Source organism: Oreochromis niloticus, linkage group LG15 (genome assembly GCF_001858045.2).
Source record: "Oreochromis niloticus isolate F11D_XX linkage group LG15, O_niloticus_UMD_NMBU, whole genome shotgun sequence".
NCBI classification, from domain to species: Eukaryota; Metazoa; Chordata; class Actinopteri; order Cichliformes; family Cichlidae; genus Oreochromis; species Oreochromis niloticus.
This window is the reverse complement of record NC_031980.2, coordinates 27,352,471-27,374,771: the sequence shown is the minus strand read 5'-3', so window position 1 is coordinate 27,374,771 and position 22,301 is coordinate 27,352,471. Positions and strand designations below refer to the sequence as shown.

The following is a 22,301-nucleotide window of genomic DNA, read 5'->3' as shown; positions in this document are numbered from 1 at the left end:
ATTTCTCTTGGAAAAAGTTTTCGACTGATGTACTGGACAGGCAACTGCTGACCTTCCTCTCCTTGCAGTAAAACAGCTCCCAGACCCACCTCAGAAGCATCCGTTTGTACTGTAAAGGGAAGGTTAAAATCTGGACACTGCAAAACAGGTTTCTGACACAAACAGTCTTTCAAATCATTAAATGCATTCTCAGCATCTTTCGTCCACCTGATCTTTGTAGGACTAGATTTTCTTGTCATGTCAGTCAATAAAGCTGCTCTTGATGAAAAATTTGGAATTAGTCGACGGTACCAACCCTCTAATCCCAAAAATGATCTCAACCTTTTTTCTTTTTTTTCCTCTCCCATTTGGTTCTTTAGCCGTCAGAATTGTTGTCTGAAGACCAACAAGGATACCAAATGGATTTATTTTGCCAAATGGATCATCATGGCATTGCCGTATTGGTCCATTTGATCAAACTTTGTTGTTATTATTTACTTTATTTTCAGTTGTTACAGATGGGACAGACATGACTGGGGGATAGGAAAGGGAGAAAGAAAGAGAGGAAGGAAAAGAAAAACAGAAGGGAAAAGTGACAGTGAGAAAGGGCACTTACAAAGACAAAGAGGAAAAAAAAATCTCCTGGATCACCTGTTGAGAGAAAAAGAAGAGAAAACAAGCAAATAAAACAAAAAAACAAAGCAACATACTAAACACAACACCTCAACCTTTTCTTTGTGTTTGGCAAGGGTGCTGCAGCAACTGCATCCACTTTTCCCACCTGAGGGCGAATGCCTCCACCCCCTATTACATAACCCAGGTACTGCACCTCGGGCTTAGCAATGTGACATTTCTTGGCGTTTATGACAAGTCCAGCATTTGTGATACGTTGAAACACATCAGCAAGATGTTTCAGATGATCTTCCCATGTACCACTGAAAACAACAATGTCATCAATGTATGCGTTGAGGGGTGCAGAACAATATGCAGCTGCATATTGTTCTGCACCCCTCAACACTCGATCCACCAACCTTTGGAATGTAGCTGGCGCTCCATGCAAACCAAAGGGCATCACTGTGAATCTAAACAGTCCACTTGGCACTCTGAATGTTGTTAAGTCCTTAGATGAGTCTGTCAAGGGAACCTGCCAATAACCTTTACAGAGGTCAAGGGTAGTCAGAAATTTACCATTTCCCAAACGATCAATTAGTTCATCAACCCTCGGCATTGGATAAGGATCAAAAGCAGACACAGAATTTAATTTAGAAAAGTTTACACAAAATCTAAGCTTAGGATCATCTTTCTTTGGTACAAGCACAACAGGGCTACACCACTCACTGTGCGAAGGCTCAATGATTCCTGCAGCCAGCATCTCCTCCAGTTCACTTTTCAGCTCAGGCAATAGCTTAGCTGGGATACGGCAAGTGGTATCTCTAATTGGCTGTTGGTCTGGAGAATGCAAAGTGATTTTGTGTTCAATGAGGTGTGTATGACCTGGCTTTAGACTGAAGAGTTCCTTGGTCATAAGTGATTGCACCTCCTGACGTCTTTCCAAAGGCAAATGGTTTAAGACTGGAAACACAGTTTTGACAGCTGAAGAAGGGAAGTACTGCTCCTGAGGCTCTTCCTCATCCACAACTGTACATGCCCACATGGATGTTGAGTCCTGTGGCTGGGCAGTCCACTCTTTCAAAAGATTGACGTGGAACACTTGATGATTCTTTCGACGGTCTGGTAGATGAAGCTCATATGTGACAGGGCCTGTCTTCTTTGTGATTTCATATGGCCCCTGCCACTTTGCAAGAAGACTGCTCTCTGAGGTTGGCAACAGTAGAAGAACTTTCTGTCCCTCACGGAAGACTCTTCTTCTTGACACTTTATCATATCTTTGTTTCTGCTGCTGTTGCGCATGGGCCAGACTGTTATTAGCAAGTTCTTGGAAATGTTCTAGCTTGTCTCTCATTTTGAGGACATATGAGAGTTCACTAAACCTCTGCTCTGACATAGAACCCTCCCGAGCTTCTTTCAGAACATCCATTGGACCTCTGACAGGATGCCCATAAAGTAGCTGGAATGGTGAAAACCCAGTAGAACTTTGTGGAACCTCTAGGTAGGCAAATAACAAAAATGGGAGCCATTGGTACCAATCTGACCCTGTTTCATTCACAAACTTCCTGAGCATTGATTTTAAGGTCTTGTTAAATCGCTCTACAAGGCCATCGGTCTGTGGGTGATAGGGACTGGTCTTAACACCCTGAATCCCTAATAATCTGTATACTTCTTTGAGCATCTTGGAAGTGAAATTGGTACCCTGATCTGTGATGATTTCTTTTGGGATACCTACTCTGGAAAACAACTGAATCAGGCAGTTAACAATCTGACGAGCCTTTATTTTCTTCAGGGGGAAGGCTTCAGGATATTTTGTGGCATAGTCACAAACTACAAGTATGTACTTATGACCTGCTTTACTCTGCTCTAATGGGCCAACAACGTCCATGGCAATGCGTGAAAAGGTTGTATCAATGATGGGCATACTGATAAGCGGAGGTCTATCTGCTTTCCTGCCTGGAGCTGTTAACTGGCACTGTGGGCAAGCTTTACAGTATTGAACTGTATCACTGAATTGTTGGGGCCAGTAAAGTCTGGGAATCATTCTAGAAAATGTTTTAGATTGTCCCAAATGTCCTGCACAGGGAATGGAATGACTCATTTTCAAAATGGTAGATCTCAAACTCTGGGGGATTACCAACTGGTCACCAATCTTGCTACGGCGATACAACAAATCTCCCTTAACCACAAACACTTCCTGCCTTCCCTCAACTTTAGTTGACTCTGGAACACATTTAGAGAACAATGGTTTAAGTGTTAGATCCTCTTTTTGAAGCCTAGCAACCTGACTAGCAGTGGGGAGAGACTCAGTCTTTAAAGGATCCAAAATGTGTTCAGCTACTCTTGTTCCCTTCACCTTTTCATGTCTTCTCTGTCTCTTGCTCTTTTTTGGTTTAGAACGAGTGCTACAGTCGTCCAATGGCGCATCCTCATTTGCAAAAGGCAATTCATCCCAACCCAAAGCATTAACCTGTTGCTCCTTAGCTTTTGACCTTGTGACCGCTAACAAACTTTCAACGGCTTCAGCCTGACAGGAATGCTTGGTTATTAGCTCTGTGAGTATTGGGAGATCACGGCCCAACACCACTTGATAAGGCAGAGTTTGCAGCACTCCCACTGAAAGAGTGTAACACTGGCCTTCTACTTCAATTGCAACTTCAGCAACTGGGTACTATACCTTATCACCATGAATACAGCATACATCCACTGTTGCTCTTGAAAAGATCACATCCCTAGGAAGACTGTCTTGTCTAACCAGAGAGCGATTGCTTCCTGAATCTAACAGAGCTACACAGGGTTTGTCTTCAACAAATACCCCAATTGATGGCTCATGTTGCTGACATTCAAATTCATTTTTGTGATTCTCACTGACCTCAGTTTGTCTAGCAGAACACATGTAATTTTTACTGACAGACATCTTTGTACACTGAGCCTTAAGATGACCTATTTGACCACACAAATGACATGCTTTATTAGTTTTATTTTTTGTCTCAGATCTGGCAGGATCTGAGTTATACCAGTTCTGTCTTGTGTGCTTAACTTTCAAGTCAGGGCCACCACCTAACTTGTTCAATGGCATGTTGGAATTTGACTTAGCTTGTGTGAAATCTTTTGATGGTCGACGAGGTGCTAAGAAAGCTTCAGCCAGTTCTGCTGCTTCCTTGGAAGTCTTTGGGTTACGTTCCTTAACCCACGTCCGAAGATCAGGATTCAGAACCTTGAGAAACTGTTCCATGATGATGGCATCTCCGATTTGATCCTTTGTCTTTGTTTCAGGATTCATCCACTTGATGTACAACTCCTTTAGACGGACCTACAGCTCTCTCGGGTTTTCCTCTGCTCCAAAGGTACTAGAACGAAACCTCATTCGATAGGTGTCAACACTTATTTCATATTTCTGCAAGACAGCACACTTTACTTTTGCATAGTCCATAGTGTCATCAATATCCATGGCTACATAGGCGGAACGTGCTTTACCAGCTAGCAGTGGTGCTAGGTGAAGAGCCCACTCATCTTGCGGCCACTGGCAAGCATGAGCAATTCTTTCAAAGGTGATTAAATAATGTTCAATGTCCTCACCTTGATTGGAAGGTTGCATTTTTGGCCCCTTCCGGCCTGATTGTCTCACCAGTGTTGAAAGCTGTGCTTCACTGGGTTGATGTACTGGCTCCAAGTCAAGCCTATTTGATTCTTGTGTGCTGGGAGATGGTTCTGGAGTAGGTGCTCTCGAAGAAGCCGATGTAGATGCTTGTACTTCAAGTAACTGGTGCTCTTGATTGCCATGCTGCACCTGCTGTTGAAGCTGGGCAAACTGATGCCGGATTTGCCTCCATCTATCCTCCTGGCGCTTGTGCTCTTGCTCCAGTTTAGCATCACGTTCAGCCTGCTGTTGCAGGCCCAGCCCTAACCAATCTGGCGCCCTAGGCAAGATTTTAGGTGGCACCCCCCTACATCGGCTGTGTAGTGTATGTACTCACAAGAAACCGAATAGCTTCGTCTTTGACCTTTTTTTTTACTTAAAGAAAGCAAATTCACAATCAGAATAATTAACAAGATAAAAAAATATATGAATAAATAAATGAATACAAAAAATAAAAAATGAATATATGAAATACAATAAATTTTACATACATAAACACAATAAAACGTGTCAACAAGTTGGATAAAATAAATTAAAAATACAATATAAATAAGGCACTGCACAAAACAAGATATTAAATAAACCAGTATGACTTTAACAACTATATTACAAAAAAGGGGATCCTACAGAGTTCTCTAGTTGTGCTTTTTAATACTGCATTAACTAGAATGACTTACAAATTACTGTACACCACCCCCTCATCAACCTCACATCACCTGCTACAGCCTTACTCTCCTAGTCTTTCTTGCAGCAAAGTCATCTACAACATCATCATATGACAACTGATTTGAGACCACATGATTTATGCTTATGATGGAAAGTCCACTGAGACGTTCTTGCATCATAGTAGATCTCAGGTAGGTTTTAATGAGTTTGAGCTTAGAGAAGCTTCTTTCAGCAGCAGCCACTGTAACAGGAAGAGTGGCAAAGATTCTCAGAGCAACCCACATGTTGGGGTAAATTTCTGCCAGCTTCTTCTCATGCAGGAAGGTCAAGAGTTCCATGTTTGTCATGTTCTTTGATGGCAATGGTGGGAAATTCTGCATTTCCATTGCAAGTTCTGTGCCATTAATGTCCGGCTGGCTGTCATGGGTCAGAGTAGTACTCAGTGTTTGGCACTGCTGTAGCAGCTCTTCTTTTTGTAAGTTGTGGAAATTGAGGAGTACTCCAAACTTGTCATTCACCTCTCCAAGGTTCTGAAATCTCTCATCAAGTGAAGAGATGGCTGTATCCACTACCACATTAAAAAATGTGGTTTCCATTTTTTTAAGTGCATCTTGTATGGGCTCATCTGGAGACTCATAACCGAAGTGCCTTTTGGTGGTTCTCAATCGCTTTTGTTTGAGTTCAGCCTCCACATTCATTTCTTCACACATCTCCTTTGCCGTTGTCTGTGCATCAGAAAATCCAGTGTTTCTGTAGCTGGTGAGGGAATCTTTGGTTTTCTTCAGCAAGTCGACAGCCACATCTAGCTGCATGGAGGGCGACTGCATGAGTTTACTCACATACTGGATCTTGCTGAGAATGTCATACCAGATGGCTGTACAAATGCAAAAACGATAGGATCCAATCTCCTCAGCCAAAGACTGGGCTTCAACTCTGACCACAGGGTCTGTAGCTGTTTCCCTCACCTCCAGAAGAGCCTCTCTGACTTGCCGAGCCTGATATCTGACTGCCTCAATGCTTTTTATCCTGCTTTCCCATCTGGTCTCAGCCCATGATTTCAAGGTGGTTTTCACATGTTTCAGGAGAACACCCCACCTATGGGTGGAGGCTGAGAAGAGCTTGAATAATTTTGCTAAATGCCCAAAGTAGCCAAGGGCATCTGGTGAGCTTTTTGCAGCATCAGCTACTACCAGATTTAAAGTGTGGGCACCACATGGGACCAAAAAAGCTCTTGAGTTTAGCTGAAGCAACCTTGCCTGAACACCTTTATTTTTTCCCTTCATGTTGGCCCCATTGTCATAGGACTGTCCTCTGCAGTCTTCAAAAGGAATGTTAAGCTCCTCTATCCGTTTTAGGATGAGAGTTGACAAATGATCTCCTGTTGATTCCTCTGCAACAAGAAAGCCCAGGAAATGCTCTTTAACTTGTGGTATGTCTTCTTGTGACACTATCCTGACTATGACAGAGAGCTGTTCCTTATGACTCACATCAGGTGTGCAATCTAAAATGATGGAGAAATACTTTGATGTTTTGATATCTTCCACAATGCGTTTTATTATTCTTGAACTGATGGTGTCAATCAGTTCATTTTGGATTGTTTTTCCCAGATAATGTATGTGACTGCCAGCTCCACTTTCTACTCTACTGACATGCTGCTTCATCACTGGATCAAATTTGGCCATAAGCTCCACTTCTTTCAGAAAATTGCCATTGTCTGGTTTATTTAATGTGTCTGTGGACCCCCTGAAAGCCATGTTTCTTTCAGCTAAGGACTGAATTATTGCCACCAAACGATGTAGAACTTCACGCCACCTTTTTCTCTCAGCCTCAGCAAGTGCCATCTCTTGTTTATCTATTGTGAGTCCTTTCGCAAAACGGACCTCCAAGTCCTTCCATGTTGCCATGTGAGCATTATGCTCCTGGCTATCCTCATGGACCTTGAGCAAGTGGCTTGCATTTTTCCAGTCCTTCAGACCTTCCCTACTCAGTTTGTAATCTCTCTTGGAAAACATTTTGCAGCAGAAGCAGTGCAAGCTATCCTCTTTTTTCGAATACATAAGCCAGGTTCTTCTCACCTTTTCCCCATTGATTAAGAGTCTGTTAAAATAATCATGCTGACACCTTCGTCCGTCTTTCTGTTTCGGGAATGTGAAGTCACTATCAATTACAAATGGACCTCTGTGAACTAACTCTGTTCGTACCTTTTCAGTTAAAGCAGAAGGCCAGTCAGCAGGGTCTATTGGTGCAGCAGGAAGACCGCTTGATGCTGCTGCAAAACTGGTGGGTTGTGCTGCTGATGCTGCATCACTGGTGGGTTGTGCTGCTGAAGTGGAGGCAGCAGCGGTAGATGTGGTAGATGGCCCAGGGGTGGGATTTAGAAACTTCAACAGTGCATCTGAAGAGAGGAGTATGTGACACCACTGAGTATTAAAGTCTAATAATAAAAACATATGATTCCAGGAATAAAATGAAATGATATAATATAAATGAAAAACCAAAGAGATATATGTATGATGTTAACTGATATGCAAATTAGATTAGATTCAATTTATTGTCATCATTACAGTGAAATGCTGAATAGCAGAATGCAAAGTAACAGTATAATATCATATGAGAATGTTATGTTATGATTATCTTTGACCGAATCACAGCAGTGCTCATATTAAAAAACAGCATTCCCTCTCATGTGATATTGCTTAATTAACATTAATGATGTGCACTTTAACAACTAGGCTTACAACTATAATATATACAGGGGTGGAAAAGTGACTATTACCTGCAGGGTAAACGTTAGCTAACCAGAAGGCAATAACAATGTAAACAAAAAACACCTGCTTAAAAGATGAATACAAATGAGGAATGGTGGGAAAGGTGGGAGTACTGTAATTACCTAACGTTACATTATTATTTTCCATAACAATTTAGCCCCCTCCACAATATTAACTGACGTTAAAACAGTTAACTAGCTATTTATTGATTAGCAATTAGCGAATCATGTAACATTAGCTTAATGCTAAAAATTTAGGTTACTATCACATTCAGACAAATAATTTCATGTAGGCTAACGTTGCCTACCTCTGTCTTTTTCTCGTTTCTCCTCCTCTTCTTTTCTCTTTTTTCTTCCCTGTGCACCTGACAGTTTTGGCCGTTTTGACATCTTGTGTTGATTTTTTGATGTGGTGACGTCCAAAAGGAACCATGATACAGGAAGGGAGGGGGCGCACCGTGCGGGGAGGGGGGGGCGTAATGTTGTAACAAATAATATTTCTATTAAATAAGCTTTACTTTGCATTTTAATTAACGTGGGATTATTTTTTGTATTTAGAAATAATAGTACCAACATTTTTTTTTTTTTTTTTTTCAACATTTGTGGCACTGGCGTGGCGCCCCCTGATGGACGGCGCCCTTAGCATTTGCCTATACGGCCTATGCCACGGGCCGGCCCTGTGCTGTTGCATCAGAGTTTGCAAAAGTTTGGACAATTCAGCCACATTCTCTTGTCCAGCAATATGGCCACTTATTGCCCCTTGTTGGTCGCTGCCATCTTGTAAATCATCTGCTTCACATTCTGGGACAAGCCCTCTCTTTGCTCGGGTAGACATCTTCTCCACTCCTTCTTAATTGGCCTGGAAACCCACTGCTGCTGCCACCAAATGTGGTAGGACTTGACTTAAGCGGTCAAAGAAGTGCAGGAGACTGATGCTGTCCAGTGTAGCAAGTGATTTATTCACCATTTGGTGCCCCAAACAATATTTACAAAAAATAAATAAGAAACTCAACTCTATAAATAACTCAGTTCAAATAAACATAACTGAACTTAAATCAACAGAAATTAAGGTCAAACTGCACACAGCTACACTGACCTGAACCTTTCTTCTCAAACACCTGAGTTCTTCTGCTTAAATAAGATAAGATAAGATAATTCTTTATTGTCATTGCACAGTCATACATAGTACAGTAGTACAATGAAATTGGAAAAACTGTCCTACGTCGGCACTACATATAACACAACACGACACGATATGACACATCACAGCGCAACACAAACAACACAACACAGTATATTAACTTAGAAATAAAAAAGAAGAATAAGTGTTATGTGTATTGCACACTGTTATTATTGCACATTAATTATTATCGCACCTTGTTATAAATATAAATATTATTATTGTTATTGTTTTAAACATTGTTACCTCCCCCTAAAAAAAAAAAAGTCCAGGCAGGTAGCCAATCAGGTCAGCTATTTGCATTGATTAGGGCTATTGCCCTGTTGTAAAAGCTGTCCTTGAGTCTGTTTGTTCGGGACCTCAGCAGCCTGAACCTCCTGCCAGACGGCAGCAGCTTAAACACCCGGTGTCCTGGGTGTGTACAGTCTCGTAGGATGCTGCGTGCCCTCTTGAGACAGCGAGTGCTGTACAGGTCCTTCAGGGAGGGAAGAGGATGTCCAATGATTTTTTGGGCCATATTGATGACCCTCTGGAGTGCCTTTCTGTGTGCTGTGGTGCAGCTGGAGAACCATACACCGATGCAATATGTCAGCACACTTTCAATGGAGCAGCGGTAGAAGACGGTCAGCAGCTCCTTCTTCAGGTCCATTTTTCTGAGGATTCTCAGAAAGTGGAGACGCTGTTGGGCCTTCTTTAAGACCGCAGAGGTGTTAGAGCTCCATTGGAGGTCTGTGTCTATGTGCACACCCAGAAACTTGAAACTGGAGACCCTTTCCACGCACTCCCTGTTGATGCTGACAGGCTGCAGCTCGGACTTCCTCCTTCTGAAGTCAACTACCAGTTCTTTTGTCTTGGTGGTATTGAGGTCCAGGTTGTTATCTACACACCAATCTGACAGCCTCTGAACTTCAGCTCTGTACGCCGTCTCATCTCCCCCTGAGATGAGCCCCACCACGGTGGTATCATCTGCAAACTTGATGACTGCGTTGTCTGGGTGGGTACTAACACAGTCATGTGTGTACAGAGTGTACAGTAGGGGACTCAGTACACAGCCTTGTGGAGAGCCGGTGTTGAGGCTGAGGGCTGAGGAAAGATGAGGCCCCACTCTAACTCTCTGTACACGGTCTGAGAGGAAGTCTCTGATCCAGCGGCAGGTGGTAGAAGGAAGTCCAATTTCCAGCAGTTTAACTATTAGTCTGTCCGGGAGTATCGTATTGAAAGCAGAGCTAAAGTCAACAAAGAGCAGCCTGGCGTAACGGCCCTGCACTTCCAGGTGAGAGATGGTGGTGTGGAGCGTTGTAGCAATGGCATCTTCAGTTGATCTGTTAGCTCTGTATGCGAACTGGAGCGGGTCGAGTGTGGGTGGCAGGCAGGACATGATGTGACGTCGGACCAGTTTCTCAAAGCACTTCATTATAACAGGTGTTAGAGCAACTGGTCGGTAGTCGTTGAGGCTGCTAATGTTAGTACGCTTTGGCAGTGGGACAATTGTGGCTGACTTTAGGCACGGCGGGATGCAGGACTGGGACAGTGAAGTGTTGAAGATCTTAGTGAAGACCCCAGCCAGCTGGTCTGCACACTCTTTTAGGACCTTTGCGGTTACCCCATCTGGTCCGGTGGCCTTCCTGGGGTTCACTGCCCATAGTCCACTTAACCAAACGATTTCTCCTCTGGACTATTCCATTCAGTAGGTAGGTAAGATAAACATGATTATATTCAAATCTCTACTACTCTTTGCTGGCAACATAAACTCTATGGTGTAATCAATACATATTACAACAATAAATCTATTTCTTCCTAAACCCTCTAAAATCAAGTTTATTAAATTACAAGCGTTCTTCCCCTCCTGCACTTGGTCTCTTCCTGTGACCTCAGATGAACCCAGAAGCTATAAAGCAGGAAGTAAAACTACATTTCCTCCTTTTGTTTCTGGAAGACAGGTAGGTAAGATAAGTTCTAAACAATACAAATTAACAGTTGAAATAAATAACATGTTAACTTAACAAACTTGTAGGAATTGATTTAAACCAAGATGTTATATTATATAATCTGTAAAAGTGCAAAACATAAACAAACCCGGGATAGTAGATGTTTGCCTATTGCAGATTACATGTGAAATATGATTAAATCAAAACAACAATGTTAACTAAGAATATGAACAAATGGTGTTCTCACCCACTTTGTCACAGCCCCTGAGTTGCCGCTTAGTTCTTCAGGCTTGCTTCAGGAGAAGGTACTCAGTAAACAAAGTCCAAGCAATTTAAGCTTTCTTTGAAAGTTGCCACTTCACAAGGGTTCTTCTGTTGTCTTGCTCCAAACCCATGCCTCAGGCTTCTTTGCCTCAGGGTGAGTTGTTCTATCAGGGTTTGCTTCAGCAAATGACAGTGCTATCCTTTCTTCAGAAGTTTAAGTTTTCATGAATTGCTTCGTCTCAAATGCCCAAACTGTGTTTGCCTTGAATGACCCAGCCAGGAGCTATTTTCTCCTCCTAATTGGGCCCACAAAACCTTTTAACATGGTAAACGTAGGATTCGCTGAAGGAGTACAAGAGGTGAAACTCCAGATTTACAGTTCAGTCTAAGTTATATTTGACTGTACCTGCAGGTTAAAACTGAAAGATTTAGATCATAGATGCAAGCTACCAAAGTAAGTTCTCTTTGTAGTGTAGTTGAGGCGCTTGAAACATTTGGTTTCATATACCATATTTCCCGGACTACAAAGCGCACCTGAATATTAGCCGCACAAGCTAAAATCAGGGGAAAATCCTGTTTTGTACATACATTAGCCGCACCTGACTAAAAGCCGCAGGTGTTTTAATGTTGACTTATCATATGTAAGAGAATATGCACAAAGGGAATTGTCAGGAAAGAGATGGCTGTTTGGAGACATCCCTTTTATTAATATTTTGAAAAACAAATTAGGGGTACATATTTGCATAACTTTTTAGGTATATGTACAAGTACCAGTAATTACAAGTACGAAACATGTACAGTGCTTCATAAATGAGTAACAAATGTAGTACATAACAATAACCTACAGCACACCAGAAAAATAGATTCAGCCTACCTTTTAGGCTCAGGTGCAGTGACACGGCTTTAACAAGAAAAAAGTCAGTCATTCACCACCATCTTCCTGCCCACTAAAACCACCAAAGTCCTCTTCTCCAGTGTCGGATACGAACAGGCTCAGGATGGCTACGTCATCCACTCTCAGCTTCTTTCCTTCGTTGTCACTTTCAAAACCAAACAAATCCTCGTTGTCAGTGTCTGAGTCGAACACCCTCAGAAGGGCCGTGGCGGTGTCCTCCTCTCCATCATGCAGCAGTCCAGCCCTTCAAAATCCGTTGGTGATCATGGATGTTTTCACACTTTTCCACGCTGTCAGAATCCACCGGTGGAGTTGAGCATAACTTGCTTTTCGCAAGTTTATCGCCGCTCGTCATCCACGCCTCCCGCTGAACACGTAGCGCTACATTGAAGTTTGTTTTTCGCGCTACTTCGTACGGCACTATGTTGCCTGGCGGATGGACATGTGACCAACATACCACTCTTGAACCCCGATACTGTGTGTCTGATCACACGCCCTTCCGCCAGGCAACGTAGTACCGTACAACAGCGGAACAAACAAAACAAATCATCTTACGATATGACAAAAATCATGGACAATCCATAGAAAAGCCGCACCTGACTAAAAGCCACAGGGTTCAAAGCTTGTGCAAAAAGTAGCGGCTTATAGCCCGACAATTACGGTAGTTTCTTTTTAAAACTAATTACATAAATCCAAATGATTATTCAACATAGTGATCAACATCTCTGAAATTTGTTGTGAAATGATTTGCTGCACCAGAACCTCATTTGCTCTCCATTGAATTTTTTTTTTTTTTTTTTAATCTGGCCTGTGCCGGTGTTTGAAAACCATTGAACCATAGAGTCCAGGCAATTTGGACATATGATAAGACACTGGTTGGACACATCTCCAGAGGAATCAAAAAGAAGGAGAGTGCAAGGCACATCTGATAGTGGAGGCTATGATAAGTACTTTATTAATATGAATGTGAATGGGTGGCTATGGCTTGTTGTGTACAAGTGTTTTGAGCACTCAGTAAGAATAGAAAAGCACTATATAACAGTCTGTTTGCTATATTGCTTTCAATTCAACCTCTTCCTGAATAAGAGGCGTTAAATTATATTTTGCATACAATCCTCTGATTTCTGGTGTATCTACTGTTTTTTTCTAACTGTGAATGATCATCTAAGGATGACATGCACTCAGAACATTGAGTGTTTCTTCTCATATCGTGCTCATAAAAATGTATAGGTGATAATTTTCTGCTGCATGATGTGTGTCTCTGTGGAAGAGTACATACTGTGTGTGTGTGTGTGTGTGTGTGTGTGTGTGTGTGTGTGTCCTCCATGAGCAACAGCCTGGGGGAAGCTAACGTGCAAGGCAATGAGCCACGATGACTGTTAGGATCCACTGGGAAATAACATGTAAAGCACTGCCTTTCAGTGTGTGGGAGAGCCCAGGGAAATAACTAAGATTGGTGTGAACCTCTGTCATCGCTGTTAATTCCCCGTACACACATTCACATGTGCAAACAAATATGACACTGCTTCATTGGTCTCTTGCTCATATAACATATATTGCATTGATAGTATTTTTATACTACGCACACAGAAATCCAATTTTACTGACTCTGCACACACACACACTTGTTTTCATATCTTAGTGATGACATCAGCCCACGTTGGATCTTGTTTTAACTCACAATTTACCTGTCTCTAACTTAGAGGTTTGTGATATTGTATGGTCAGACCATAAGCCTGTCTTGTTTGAGGTTTTCCTTCCTTGTACTAAAGTTAATCTTCCTCCTGCTGTTGCTAGGTGCTGTCGCATTTTTAACCCTTCCTCTGCTGGACAGTTCTCTATTGTTTTTAATCAGAACTGCAGCCTTCCTGATTTCATATGTAATGATACAGAAGAGCTGAGTACGTGGTTTTACTCTGTCTGCCAAACTGTTTTAGATTCAGTGGCCCCCTTTAAGCTTAGGCAAGTTCTGACTGATTAGACTGACTGATTAGAGGGGTTGACTCAATTTGTTTTAACATGTTTTAATTTATTTTAGTTATTTAGTTATTTATTTTATCTTATTTTAATTTTCTTTACTTATGCTATTAGCATGTACAGCACTTTGTGAACTCTGGTTTTATGTTATAGTGCTTTATAAATAAAGGTGGTATGGTATGGTATGGTACATCTACTTAACATAATGCTTTCCTTAACCGCTAACCCATCAAAATTGAAAACCTAACCCTAACCCTTAGCCTAAACCTAACCATAAACTAATTGACACTAAAACCACATTTTGAGTCTCCACCAATTCCTTCAAACTCGTGGGGACGAGCATTTTTGTCCCCATAAGGGACTGTTGGTCCCCAGTAGTAGCTTTCTAATTTTTGGTCCTCACAAAGATATCTAAACATGGCACGCGCACACTGATATATGTGCTGATGGTGTTCTCACTCCTTACAGCTCTCCCATGGTATACACGCACTTTAGAAACAGAGTATCTCATGGATACACTGAGGAATACACTAATCTTTTCCAGCACTGTCACTTTAGCTCTCTTATTGCCTCATGAGGTGCAGCTAGTCATGCAGTGGCATCTGTCTTTGTAGTGCAATTCCTTCCACTGCAACACATAACACCAATTGAACTGTTGCATCGTTTTTTAGTGCTATTCATCAATAGCATTGTTATCACTAAGAACTAAACTAAGACCTACAGTGCAATGGTGGGTGAATGGCTTGATGTCACTTGTGGGTAGATCTGATTAATTATGGCAGATTGTGTGAATGATGATGAAGTTGAAGTGTCGTTTTCAAATGGCAGATGGTGTAATACTCCAAACCCATACAAAATCTTTTATATTTCCTTAAAGTTACAGTGTGTAAAATCTCACCACTTGATGTCACTAGATTGCAGATTGCAGTCACCTGAGCTCTGTTTTCTTGGCCTCCCAATTCAATTGCATAATCATTGCTACGGTGGCTGCTGTAGGACAAATAACTCTGTTGTGAGTTTAGACTTTCAGTTTGCGGTTTACCTCAGCTGTCAATATGTGTCCATGTCTATTAACTCTGGAGGAGGCTATAAATTTTTGTGAAAGGGGTCTGATACGGGTTGATAAGTTAGGCTACGTTCACACTGCAGGTCTTAATGCTCAATTCCGATTTTTTGATCAAATCCGATTTTTTTTTGTCTGCTTGTTCACACTACAAATAAAATGCGACAGCAAACGTGCTCTAGTGTGAACGCTCAAAACGGCCCGCATGCGCAAAAGAAGACGTCACACACAACGCGCTCTGTTTAGACCCAGAGCAAACAATATTGTTTGACTGATGGCCCTTAATATAAAGACTTCGGACTTTACGTTTCCCAATTTTTGCTTTAAGTTATTTTGTTATTTACATGATAATGTAAATAACCTAATAATGATCCTTATTGCTGTTTTAGAGAGGAGCGGTGCTTCAAAGGATAGTTGCAGATTTCGGTCAGAATCTGCAGATTATGCAGTACAAATGTTCACGTTTCTCCAACGTTGTCTTCCCAATAGTTTCACTGACATCTACACTGGATGGCCAGGAAGCGTTCGCGATGTCTTCTCGGGCGCTTCTCCGGCACTGATAATTGGCGTCTGTCTTGTGTCAGTGACGTAAAAGACGAATTTAATGCGACATGACCGTTCAAACAGCAGTCGCTTTCTAAAACATCGGATATGTATCGGATTCAGTACCACATACGAAAGTGACCCAGATCGGATTTGAAAATATCGGATTTGTGCCGTTCACACTGTCATACCATGATCGGATATGGGTCGCATAGGGTCGAAAAAATCGGATTTGATGCGCTTTTGCCTGCAGTGTGAACGTAGCTTTAGTGTAGCTCACTTCTATGTTTTGCCTGTTAGCTGCAGTTACCATTTGTTAGGTCCAGTTAGTATCTGTTAGTTGATGTTAGCCTCTGTTAGGTGCTGTTAGCTGACATTAGTGCAACTTTCTTTGAAGTGGATCAAAATTGTTGATCTTGGACACTTGGCAAATAATCTCTCCCACACTGTGAGAATGTAATCAAACTGTTTGTCAGAGGGAAAGACTCTGAGCTACTGCTCCTCTGGATGCCCTTCTGGATGCCTCCTAGGTGAGATGTTTTGGCCACCGCCAACCAGAATGAGACTCAGGTGCAGACCCTGGTATACACTTCAGAGACTATTCTCTGTCTTGGGAACACCTTTCCAGCCAACGAGGGAAGAGGAAGATTTTGGCACTTCTGCTTAGCCTCCTGCCCCATGACAGAGACCAGGATTATGGATGGATGGATGGATGGATGGATGGATGGATCAATAATGGCTCTTAGTAGAAGCAACTTGGAGAGAGATGAGGTTTTACAGTACAGAATATAATCTCCATGTCAAAGGCTTTTCTGGCATTGCAGCAGGTTGGCTAGTTTGTTCAGCAAATGAAACATCAAACTGCAGACATGTTGTCCTTACATAATTCAGATGGATTATAAACATAAGTGGACTAATTTGGCTAATCTGTGAGGTTTTAGATCAAGTGGAAATGCAGTCATCCAGTGAGCTGAAGACCTTTTCAGGTCCTGTGTCTGTGAGAAACAAAATGGTAAAATGGTAAATGGCCTGTATTTGTATAGCGCTTTACTAGTCCCTAAGGACCCCAAAGCGCTTTACACATCCAGTCATCCACCCATTCACGCACACATTCACACACTGGTGATGGCAAGCTACGTTGTAGCCACAGCCACCCTGGGGCGCACTGACAGAGGCGAGGCTGCCAGACACTAGCGCCACCTCTGACCACCACCAGTAGGCAACGGGTGAAGTGTCTTGCCCAAGGACACTACGACCGAGACTGTCCAAGCCGGGGCTCGAACCGGCAATCTTCCGATTGCAAGGCGAGCTCCCAACTCTTGAGCCATGATCGCCCCAGAGTGAAAGTTCAGGACTGAAAGTTCAAAGTATTTTTGGTGGAAATGTACTTGTATAGTCCTTGGTTGTTGAAGATATGAATCTCTCTACCTCTCTCTATCTATCTGGAAAGCAATAGTGCTTTATGGTGAAGCAGACTAAAGAGATGTAAATCTTTGAACACATACACATTTTTTTTTTCATTGTATTTGGAAAGTACTTCAGATTTATATGGTTATGATTAATTTTACTTATTTAGCATAAAGCAAAGACAGTCTAATAACATTGGCACTCTGCAGCTCAGCTCGGTACATAAATCTACACTGCAGGCTGTCTATGAAATAATGATGTTCTTTCAAAGTGAGAAATGTTGCTCTTTACAGTCCCTCTATCTTACTGGCTATACAGTGATAATTTCTTTCCCTCTCTTTGTGTCAGATAACAGCTTTTGATGAGCTTCAGGCAGATTTCAAGGTGCCAATCGATCAGGGCAACCCACTCCATGCGGTAGGTCTGGTTTCCCTGTTCATTTTTATTCATACACACTTCCTTTACAGATTTCTTTTCATGATTATCTTACTGTCTGTGCGTTGCGTTTTGAGAAAAAATGGAAAATCCAAAATGCAAAAACATTGCGGGATGTGGTTCTCAGTCTCTCCCAGTATATTTTACTGTTTCTTCCCTGTTTCTCTTTCCACTAATTTCAAATCAAGCAGTTGGCAACGTTCTAGTTTTGTATGCCCTCCTCTTCTCACTTCCTGGCTGACAAGCAGACTCCTATTATAAGACTTCAGGCCAAAGCGTTAAGTATGAATGACTCATCTTTTACAAAAAAAACAACCTTGAATATGATTATAAAGAAAATGGAAGTGACAAGCCACAAACGTAGGTAAATGGGGCCTGATTTTAACAATGCAAGCCATTTCTAAATTGTCAACTCTAAAACCTCAAACCCTTAGATGTTTAATACAAGCTCATTGCTAAACACATGTCTATGGCAATCTTTGCTGACTCAGAATTATAACAGGGATGCTAATCAAGCTATATAGCTTGTGACATCATAACCTAAGCTTTCAACTGATTTCAAATGATTCTTCACCTTCCACTAACATGAAGCAATAATTCAGGGTAAAAAGCAACTGAAATATATATAATCAAGGGTTTATTTTTAATCATGAAGGAAAATAAACGCAAGTAAATTTCACTTGACCACATTCCACTAAATGTAATGATTGACTTTGCACTTATGTAACAAAATTATGTGGAATTTTTTAATGTAACAAAATCAGTTAAAGTCAGAATCTGGGGCAGAAATTTATTTGAGTCCAACTTTTTGGTTTTTCTGCAAAAATATTTTTTTCTTTACTGCAGGACTTTGTAAGTTGTGGGAGATACTATCAAAGCTTAATAGATTAAAGTTCCCACTGAATCATTTAGCAATATATTGTATGTTTCAGCTAAATGATGTGATTTTTTTTTTGTTGTTTTTTTTAAAGCATGCAGAGACACATCATTAACTTGTGTCATCAGCAGTTCTGATCTGGAAGCCCTTTCAGCAGGGCAGCATCATTTATCAGAGTTTTCCACAAGCAGCTTAACCCAAATTTCAACCTTCCAAACATTGACAACCATTTTCTACTCTTTACAAGTAAAGTTCAGATCTGTTGGTTGAGATTCTAAAAATGATTTTTTTGTGACACTATTCTTCTTTAAAAAGGCTTTTACGGTGATCTGACAGCAGTTTAACGTGCTTGCGTTATGGTACATTAGTACACTCTGCTAACGTTTCCATAAAAATAACAAAGGCAATCTTTTAACACAGAACAAGTCTTACAATAATAAATTATTGTTGTCACATTAATGCTTTTACACAAGACTACAGTATAGTGACATAAGAAGCGATACACCAATTCAATTTTTTCAGCTCTGATATGAATCGAGGCTCATAATAAAAAAAAGTTAATACACAAAATATATAAATTTACACAATTTACATTTAAAATAAAAACAATAGAGAACAAAACCACAATAAATAACTTGAAAAATTTGCACTTTCTTCATTTCAGCTCACCTCCAAACTACTGATAGCTTTAACTTAAAACTGAACTGAAAAGATGAGACTTTTACTGTTACTGATAGAAATCTTGCTTTTTGAGTCTGATGTGCTCTCCACATTTCATACTGGTTCTTCCCCTCATGAGAATCGAGGAGACACGAAGACACGAAGCTGCAAGCCAATCCCTGACAAAGTTTGAAACTAACTGATTTGACTGCAAACATTAACTGTTTTGGACTTCTAGACTAACACACGCAAAAAGAGCTTGAAATTGGTCCAATCCCAAGATTAAAGACCACAAAGGTCATACACTTCCTGACTTGAGACTGACGTGTACAGGCAAAACATCTATGTTAACCTTTAAAGCTTTCATTCTCCTACAAATGTGCCGCGTTTGAATTTTGTTACTGTGATGCTGTGATTAAAGGGGATCATTTTTTACATCCACATATATGCAGAAAATTATAGGCAGGAATAAAGTCTCATGTAGGGCAACATATATTCTACCTGGGTTGGTTTGTATAAATTATTTTTTGTAATCTAATTCATTCCCTTCTCTATCTTCTTCCTCCCAAACATAAAATTATTCAGTGTTACCACTCCCAAAAGCGATCAGGAGAAGTTGCAGAGAAAGATGTTCTTCGGGGTTGGTTGGCGTGGGAAACCTCCTGTCAGTGAAATTGTTTCAGGATCAGTTCCAGGGCTCTAAACCCCTCTCCCCAGAGTATTCTGAGCTTTTACAGTTGGCTCTTAATAATGCACACTGCTACAGCACCAGCAGTGAGTCTGAAGGTGACATTGACTTAAGAGCTCTGGACTGTATAGCTTCTTAGGACTATTGACTTCTGTACATACATGCTTGGGGATGGGTGTCAGAAGCAGGGGGAAAAAAGTTGCAGAAAGAGCAAGACTTCTGAAAAAATTTGCAAACTGGGTGAAAGAGTTTGAGATGGAAGCTGGCAGACAGAAAAGGGGGGAGATGGCTGAATGAGGATTTCGTAAGAGGCAAATGAAAAGGACTCTTCAGATTGAAAGGCATTTTCAAAACTCTGAAAACAGTGCATTAGACCAGATTTCCCTGCTCAGTACCACTTTCATATTTTGTCATATTTGCATATCATTATGCAATGCTGAACGTATCAAAGAAACCAGCGAGGGAATGGGTAGAAAAGGTTCCATCTAATTTTCTCTTCCCTTTTTCTTCTCTCACTCTCCCACATTTCCTTAACCCATCCCTCCCCCATTCCCCTCCTCCTTCTTACATGAAATGCATCACTGCAGTCAATATTAACATGGAAATGTGGCCTTGAATTGCATGATTTCTTTCCAAAATAGACATTCATTAAAGGCACTGTTAAAGTTTTGGCTACTCGTAAAAGTTTTTACAGCGAGTTCAACTTGATGTTTTAGTTTTCTGCTGGGTTCCCAGGGGCCTTGAAAACCTTAGAAATTTTGAGGAAATGGGGAAACCTCAGAACAGATTGTAAGAAAATAAAGCAACTCTCTCAAAATTACATTTAACTGATTAAGTCAGGAACTGCATGAAAAGGAGGGGATGAATGGAAGTCGGTTGCAAAGTGGGTATTCAACTCTTTTCAGGATAAAGTGTGTTAAAGAGCCACTGTATGAGACTTGGTGCTTTCTTTTTCTTTCTTTCTGTGTGTGTATGTAGTGTGTGTATTAATATCTTTGTGGGGACCAAAAATTGGAAGTTTACTATACTTGTGGGGACCAACAGCCCTTACGGGTGACTAAAATCCCGGTCCCCACGAGTTGTTGTTTGAGTGTCAAGGTTACAGTTAGGTTATGGTTAGGTTAGAGTTAGGAAAAGCATTATGTCAATGAGATGTCCCCACAAGGATATAGTGTGATTGTGTACACTAATAAATTTAACTAGGCCATGTAAGACTTAACTGAAAGGTTGAAATTACAATAAGACACAATACAGATTTTAGTGAATAACTTATAATTAACTTAAAAAAAAATAAAAGTCAATAACTAAAAGAATAATATGGAGCTAAACTTTATGTATAGATACATTCATAAAATGTATACAGTACACATAAATGGGGGTTTTTTTTCCATTAAAAGGACTAAGAATACCAAATTTCCCACATATTTTGCACACTTCTTGGTTTTTGGTATACAATAAGAAAATATTCTCTCATTTACCTTTCTGGCAGTTTGATGGTTTCATTCTGAACAGCCACAATTTTCCCTCCATCTCTCTAACCCACATGCGGCCTCTTACTGAAACTGTCCATATGATCTGTCTCTCCCTAACTTTTGCATAATGTCTCTCAGTTTTCTTTTCCTCCTTCTGCTCTGTCTGTCTCCATCTTTCTTGCTTGAAACCGGCAAGTCTAATTAGCAGTTGCTGTCAGCCTGCTCCCTGAGGGAGGAACCTCACACTGGGCACATTCTTCATGCAGACACATGGTCAGGTGCTATCTCTCGGCATCACTGTCAAGCCATCCCTCCTGAACAGTAAACTTTATGTAAAAGTTGCTCTCTTGTTGTTTCCCCTCTAACTGCCACACACACACACACACACACACACACACACACACACACACACACACACACACAAAAGCCCGTTCAGCTATCTTAGTGAGGACCTTCATTGACATAATGCAGGGGTCGGCAGGCAACCTGCGGCTCCGAAGCCGCATGCGGCTCTTTAGTCTTTATAGTGCGGCTACACGTGGATTGGAAAAAAAAAATTATAAGTATTTAACTGAAGTGTATTTTATTTGTGTTAGTTCTTTTTAGACTTGTAGCTCTAAATTGGAAGATTATTGTGATCTTGAAATATAAAAATAAAATCATATGTTATCATTTTTCATCGCTCAAAATAAGCGTCACACTCGCATAAACCATACCCACTAAAATGCCGTGCATTTATGGAGACTTTCAACCCCAGGCAGGCCAAGTATGGATCTTCGGATCCACATACGTATGTGAGCAGCTATTCTCCACCATGAGCTATGGTAACAACAAACACCGCTCACACCTCAAAGATGACAGCTTACAGTCCTGTGTAAAGATAAAAGTGAGTTCGTACAGCCCCGATTTGCAGACGCTGTGCGCAGAGGTTCGGGACCAGAAGTCCCATTGTAAACATACCACGGCAGACCCGATGATGTTTGCATGTACATGCTTTTTTCTTTATTGACCACTTTTCACACATGGTTGCTGTACCCGCACAGCCAGCTGTAGTTTTCCAGCTCACAGCCCGACACATACCAACACAACAGCAGAGAGAGCACAGACTTTAAGCCGGCGAGGCTTGATTACGGATGCTGCTCATGTGCGTCTGCCTCCCCTGCAGCGGCACTGCAGACCACACCCTGCCACGCACATTAACCACGTAAAATAAATATTTATTCAGATATTTTGCAAATATTCATTTTTCAT

General features: G+C 41.2%; 2 protein-coding genes across 9 annotated transcripts in view; one reads left to right on the top strand and one right to left on the bottom strand.

Annotated features, from left to right (window-relative positions):
• cnih3 (cornichon family AMPA receptor auxiliary protein 3) overlaps positions 1–22,301 on the top strand; it is a 159,716-nt gene that overhangs the window by 32,249 nt on the left and 105,166 nt on the right. For all 5 annotated transcript variants that reach the window (XR_002056632.2, XR_003214168.1, XM_005460249.4 and 2 more), the window contains exon 2: positions 17,267–17,335. Coding sequence is in view for 3 of the 5 variants with exons in the window: in XM_005460249.4 (XP_005460306.1) it covers positions 17,267–17,335 (69 nt within the window). In the remaining 2 variants the exon portion in view is untranslated. The remainder of the gene's footprint in view (positions 1–17,266; positions 17,336–22,301) is intronic.
• LOC109194884 (zinc finger MYM-type protein 1) lies at positions 4,189–8,092 on the bottom strand. 4 transcript variants are annotated; one of them, XM_019346196.2, is made up of 3 exons: positions 7,970–8,040; positions 7,096–7,289; positions 4,189–6,284 (listed from the first exon to the last, which is right to left on the bottom strand). In XM_019346196.2, the coding sequence occupies exon 3, from the start codon at positions 6,175–6,177 to the stop codon at positions 4,948–4,950; it is 1,230 nt and encodes a 409-aa protein (XP_019201741.1). In that variant the 5' UTR covers positions 6,178–6,284; positions 7,096–7,289; positions 7,970–8,040; the 3' UTR covers positions 4,189–4,947. The 4 variants fall into 4 exon arrangements, with proteins under 4 accessions (XP_019201741.1, XP_019201742.1, XP_025754717.1 ...); XM_025898933.1 differs by having other exon boundaries at positions 6,028–6,284; positions 7,970–8,092; XM_019346197.2 differs by lacking the exon at positions 7,970–8,040 and having other exon boundaries at positions 7,096–7,957.